The sequence below is a fragment of the Corylus avellana genome, chromosome ca5, assembly GCF_901000735.1.
Source record: "Corylus avellana chromosome ca5, CavTom2PMs-1.0".
In the NCBI taxonomy this organism is placed as follows: Eukaryota; Viridiplantae; Streptophyta; class Magnoliopsida; order Fagales; family Betulaceae; genus Corylus; species Corylus avellana.
In genome coordinates, this window is record NC_081545.1 from 7,326,258 (window position 1) to 7,332,980 (window position 6,723).

The 6,723-nt window shown below is 37.9% G+C and overlaps 1 protein-coding gene across 1 annotated transcript; it reads right to left on the minus strand.

Annotated features, from left to right (window-relative positions):
- Positions 1-1,133: 1,133 nt before the first annotated feature.
- LOC132181041 (G-type lectin S-receptor-like serine/threonine-protein kinase At4g03230) lies at positions 1,134-6,338 on the minus strand. The gene is made up of 8 exons (XM_059594087.1): positions 4,904-6,338; positions 3,977-4,477; positions 3,413-3,571; positions 3,130-3,329; positions 2,833-3,043; positions 2,490-2,727; positions 2,214-2,364; positions 1,134-1,598 (listed from the first exon to the last, which is right to left on the minus strand). The coding sequence occupies exons 1-8, from the start codon at positions 6,180-6,182 to the stop codon at positions 1,296-1,298; spliced, it is 3,042 nt and encodes a 1,013-aa protein (XP_059450070.1). The 5' UTR covers positions 6,183-6,338; the 3' UTR covers positions 1,134-1,295.
- Positions 6,339-6,723: the final 385 nt, after the last annotated feature.

The following is a 6,723-nucleotide window of genomic DNA, read 5'->3' on the forward strand; positions in this document are numbered from 1 at the left end:
AAGCGTGCGTGCGTTTGGAAGGGATGAGGGCATTTTTGACAAAAAAGAAACTAAAGATAAACAGTGATCATACGACACATCCCGTCACTCAAAACGACTTTGACTAATGAAATGATTAAATTGCAAAAACTTGAAAATTTGGAAAGTATATTGTAAAAATTAAAACATTGAAGGTCGAATTAAAAATCGCCTCAAACTTTGGGGATATGTGTAACTTTCTCTTCTTTTTTTTAGAAAAAAAAAAAACAAAAAAAACAAAAAAACAAATAGAAATCAAATAAATTTGACGTCTTTGTCATGTGGTAAAATTCCAAGACACCAATCCATTGGCCAGAGCTCAACTGGAAAAAGCAACATAATTAAATTAAGTATAGGAAATTTGTTTAAAGTGTAATAATTTTAGCAAGTGCTTTATTTAATATTTTTCTTGGTCATATATTTGAATTTGCTTTACTTTTTTTTCCCTTTTTTTTTTTTTTTTTTTATAATTTAAAAAAGGGCTCACGGATGTTGATCACTGCCCGACTTACTTAAACACTGACGTACATGGCGTGGGGTACACCTGGACAGTAATGAAACATGTATGGACTTGAACCCACAACCTCAAACTCGCAAGGTGATGGTTTTGAGCGGCTTCGACCATTAAGCCATCGTCCTAGTGACTGAATTTGCTTTACTTGATGCTTAACATACCTATTTGGATATTCTAATTCATCATGCTCTTAATTTTATTTTCTTAATCCTTTGCTTTTCTTTAGTGTAAACTTTTACTCTTCACTTTATTCCTTAGATCTTGTTTAAAATTGCGTTAAGGTACATAAAAAATGTGTTTAGTACATAACAAGTCGTGCAAAGAAAAAATTGATATGTTTGAAGGTCATCCAAGATTGTCCACATCACCTTTTTAAATGGTCCAAGGCATAACCAGCTGGACTTGCAAGTTGCATCCCTCTAGTATTTCTTAGAACTTAACACACGATTATGTAGAATTTTGTAAAGTAACCTCTGTTTTGTTCTGCTCATTTTTGTCTAATTTCCCTCCTCTTGATGCAAAAGTGCAGATAATGCATATATACTAATGAAAGGATTAAATAACAGACACAATGGGGCCGGATTCACAGACAATCTAATCTTAAAACTTGGGAGAAAAACAACTAGATTGAATAGATTGCCATTGGCAAAAGAAGTTACACTGAAATAGACAAAAAATGGGCTTCCTTGTTCATGGGAACCACAATATGAAGTAGTAGAAACTGGTAAAGAGAAAAAAAGACTCATGATGAGAACCTCCATCATCATCGACCTTCTTCAATGGTAGCTGTTAATTCATTAATGCTTTCTCCTTTTCTAGAAGAAGAAGTTGTGCTCGAAAGTGATCTCCTTACAACAAAGGCTGGTTGTTTAGGAGTTGGGAGAGTCGCAGCTTCACTCCCGAGCATGAAAACAACATTTGACATAGTGGGACGATCACTGGGGTCTTCTTGTACACATAGGAGCCCAACATTAACACACCTCAAAAATTCACTTGTGTTGCAACTTTCACGTAATGTCTGGTCCATTAAATCCAATGCTCTGTTTTCCTTCCACAATTTCCATGCCTGGGGCAGTTTCAAAATCAAAATTGGTATGAAGCAAAGAATGATGGAAGAATAACTATCTATAATGTAAGAACAGAAATAGGAAACAGGAAATTAAATGGCTTCTATGCTGCATTACTGAGGCGCTTTCCCTAAGAAATTATTGACCTCATGCATTCTGATTGAATTGGTATGCACTTTCCTTAAGAAATTATTGATCTCATGCATTCTGATTGAATTGGTATGCACTGGGTTACAACAAATACTTGTCAAGGATACACCCTAAGTATTTCTATTCTAACAAGAGAAAGAAACTTGAATCTTAAGAGAGACAAAAGAAGAGAGATATTTTGTATGTTAATTGTGCTAAGTGCCGAGTGTGCTACTAGCGCCTTACAGCCACTGACACGCAGAGACATGCTTCTGGTGGTTTGCACTGTAATAAAGTATAGATGCAAGTGCATACACCCAAGCATTGCTTGCTTTAAAGCAATAGCTTGGTGTGAATTAGGCATTATAAGACTCTTTTTCCAAGACTATTTAAAACCTTCCATTTTGAACATTCCCAAACCATATATATATATATAAAGTGATTTTGAAAACTCTTTAACATATAAAACAATTCAATGCACTTACATAGCCTAGAAGACTCAAAGTCTTTTCTGACTGGAAAAATCCTGTATTTCTTTTTCCACTGATAACCTCAAGTACAACAACACCAAAGCTGAAAGCATCAGACTTAAATGAGAAAAACCCATCCAATGCATATTCTGGAGACATGTAGCCGCTGCATGACCGCAATTTTTCAAATAGTTAGTGGATTAGTGAATGTAGGTGGGAAAGTGAAAAATGTCATACAATGTCTAAACAATTAGCATGCTTTAGAGATTAACCATCTACATTGAAACTTACTAAGTCCCAACTACCCTGGTAGTGGTTCCCTCAGTTTGTTTGCCTCCAAAGATCCTTGCCAAGCCGAAGTCAGAAATCTTAGGATTCATCTCCTCATCCAATAGAACGTTACTTGTTTTCAGATCTCTATGAATGATTCTCAGCCTAGAATCTTGGTGAAGATAAAGCAGCCCTCGAGCAATTCCCAAAATGATGTTAAAGCGTATCGCCCAGTTCAATAACACACATTGTGTTCGATCTTATATATCATTTTCAATTTCGGAGCACGAAAAAGTTAGTGACCATCTTTGGTTTATATATTTATGCAATGAAAAATTTAAAAGATTCAAGTTTTGAGGCTAACCAAATAAGAAAGAGTCTAAGCTTTTGTTTGGCATATATTCATAGAGTAACATCTTTTCATCTCTATCAATGCAATAGCCCAAAAGTCTAACAAGATTCCTATGCTGAAGTTTGGCAATCAACAAAACCTCATTCTTAAATTCTTCTAAGCCTTGTCCTGAACCTCTTGACAGCCTCTTTATAGCAATCAGTTGTCCTCCTAGAAACTTACCCTGAGAGATCCATCAACATCAGCCTTGTTTAACCATTAAAGTTGTTTAATATGAATTTCATGATTATTGAGGAAAGAGTTTTTTACCTTGTAAACAGGCCCAAACCCGCCTTGTCCAAGCTTGTTTACCTCTGATAAGTTATCAGTAGCAGCTAGTATGCTTGCCAAATCAAAAAATGGTACATCTATGCCTTTCTTATCATCTTCGTTGAACTCTGCTGAATCTATCAAATCTTTGACACGTTTCTCAGTGTCATACTGATACAATGCGATACTTCTCCTGTTTTCTGATTTCAAAAGACAATTCAAAATCACCAAAAATACATTCTTATTTTGACAGTATGTACAAATTGCTGTGCCTGCTAGTTACCTTGTCTATTGGCCACTCGTCTTGTTTTCAGATAGAATACAAAACAAGTTATACATAAGATGGCAATTATAGTTGCAAAAATTCCCACGAAAATAAGATATGATGGCTTCTTATCCTTCTCCTGTGAAGACCCTTCACCAGGCCCAAAGGGACCAAAGACTGCAGTGAAGCAGAACAATATGTAAGGTAACAATTCATTTCATGCACACAAAAAACACAGTGATTGATAGATATGGCCAAGAAGGGTAATGATAATTTTATTGAGAGCTCTGTAAATTCAAGGTGGTACTCCAAACATTTACAACAACCAATACCTTTTTCTAGTTGAACAAGAATCCATGTTTGAAATCAATGGAAAATGTTAAAAGTGGGTGGCCATCCGTAAATTTGTCCATTGTATTGTAGCAGAATAATTTTAGGATCCAAAAGAAACAGAAAAGAAGAGAATAGAACTATTTTGACAATCAAATTTTGACAACAATACCAATTTGTTGTGGCACCTTGGATCAGAAGCCACCAAAAACGGGTAACAAGGTACCTTTAGGGAAGGTATAGCATCCTCACCTGAAGTGCAGTTGACATTAACGGGATCCCACCTGTAGGGTCCATTGCAATGGCACCTACTATGTCCATCTTCCCTGACATTGCAAGTCGAATATTCCCAATCGGTGCAGTCTTCCGGCGAACTGCATATTGGCTCTAATGGTTGTTCCCATCTAATTTCTATTTCTTTTATCAGGATATCTTCAAAAACAGGATCTGGAGTGGAGTTACTCGACTCATTGCACGACCCACTGCTCACTTCAAACGGCAAGGACTGGTTGAACTGCAGAATTTTGCCGGCTGAACAGTTAAATGCATCTTGGACTTGGATGGCAAATGTAAGCGTTTCTGGGTTGATCCTGGTGACACTGTAGTTGGCCTTGGGTGTCATAAAGCTTAGGGTGCCGTTTTCCTTGTTGCAGTCAAATCTGTTGTACAGGGGATCACCACAGTTTCCTCCGGTGCTTAGTGGATAGGGAACGGTGTTAACCCCACATGTCTCGCAAGTTCTTTTTTTGGATCCTGCAAGTGTATAATGTCTTTGATGTTAACATTAATCATCATGTGTCTGGCAGACATCACCACCTCATTGGAGATTGTTCAGAAAAACATGTCAAAGCTTAACTAATTCCTCTTTACCATAACAAAATTGAGAATGTTAATTAAATGATTTCTTATAATTTTAAGTTTTTTAAACTAGTGATAGTTTAAAATGATATCAAAGTAAAGGTTTACTTCTTGTTTCAAATAAATATTTTATTTATTGGTCCTTACTTGTTACCGAAAGTTTGAGGGTGCAAATGAGGGAAAAAAAAAATGATAGAATATAAATTAAATTATTAAATTTATCAGTTCTTATTGAATTAAGCTTTTAGGATAAGCAACTTTTTATAAACATAAATTTTTGAAACAAATGATAATTTATCAAAGACATGGAGAAGTAAGTACCTATATCAGCAGCTGGCACCCGGACAGAGAGCTCACGGCCAGCGGTGAAATTCTCCGAGAGATTATCAAGATCCCCCCAAGTGCGGCATTTACCTTGTTTATCAAATCTCCGTTGTACGTTTTCATCATATGAATAAGCTTGGCAGTTGCAGTCGCGAAGGCAGCCATTTGCACAATCTGTTTCACTACGAACGCGAAAAAAATCCTTCGCCTTTCCCACTTTCATCATCTTCAGGCTCAGGAATCTGTCTCTTCTACCATTCTCACCACATATGGTTGAAATTGAAACCCTTTTGCACCCATCAGAAAAATCCCCTGAATTCCATTTGTTTGGAGATTTTGGCTCAAACCCAGGAAGACACTTGCACAGCTTCCTTGTCCTACTATTGCAGCTACCAAAATTTCCACAAGCATTGTACACACTGCATCTGTTTCTTGGCTCCCACCAATGCAATTCCCACGGATCCTTCACTGAAAGCGACCAGTCTCTCGTGCGGTTTACCGACAGATAATACTTTATCTTCCCCAAGTAATCCATAACCAGCCTCATATCCCGATTTGCAGAAGTGAAAACTTCTGAAAATATCGCGGGAAGCATTTCATAATCACTGGAGTAAATGAAATCGCCCGAGACCCTGCTTTGCCAGTATATGGTTGACTCTTCTTTCCGGATTATATATTGGTTTGGTCCATCTTGATCTTGCTGGAACGTGAAATGCCCCAGTCCCGGATCGTCACTACTTTTCCATGAAGTCAACTCCATGTTTGTATCCATCTTCATTCCGGGAAGAAATGTGTCAGTTGGGTTATCAAAGCTTTGCCAGATCACTGTATTGTTACTTCCATCTACTTCCGTTAGAACGAGGTTCCCAGAATCCTGGAGCTTCAATATCCTGTTGGTATATGACGAATTTCTTAATCGATCTGTCGACCAGTAACTCTTGTTATTTCTATCTAAGACCCTGGCTTTGCCATCTTCTGCAATGGCAACAACTCCATTGGAATTGCCGAGTGGCTTGTCGCGATTAGCAACCCATACAACAGTTCTTGGATTCGAACTGTAGTACCATATCCCAACGTATCTTCTGCTAGGTAAGCCTCCTTTTGGAGTAAAGAATCCAAGCTCGAATCTTCCTCCGGCAGAAACAAGGTTTTCTCCTAGGGAGTCACTAATGGAGCTGTTCCATGTTATGCTATCTCTTCCAGAGCAGACAAACGGAAAACAGAACAAGAGCAAGCAGAGGATTGTAGTGAGCATGTCGTTCACAGTAACCACCATTTGGTTGCCACTACTTCTTAAGGTTGCGGACTGCAGAAGTTCTTTCAATGGCCAACAACCCCTGCCAGTTGACCTGCTCGTATTTCAATGTGCAGGGCCATTAAACATTGTTAGCACAAGAAAACAGAGGGCGAGCACATTTCAGAAATGGCAAATGGCCAATAATGTGAATTATTGAAATGTCACGGCAGAATAGTTAGGCCAAGGTCAAGGTCGTCGAAGCAAAAACAAAATAGAGTGAGAGGCTCACAACATAATTACACACATTTACGCGGTTTGGACCATGACGCTCTTCTTCCATAACGCAAACCACCTAGAGGCCCATATCATTTTTATAAACGTTAGAACGTACAATTTGGGTACAGCTATCACATTATCGGGTAAGCTAAAATACAATTTAGCATCCCCTCTTCCTCTTTTTGTTATTATTGACGGTCGCTCACGCCTTTTTTGAGTGGCAGATAACCTTGCGATATCCGATTGCTCTCACCAAAACTTTAAGAGTGGTCGTAATCACTCTCAACGATTAAGATTTAGTGGT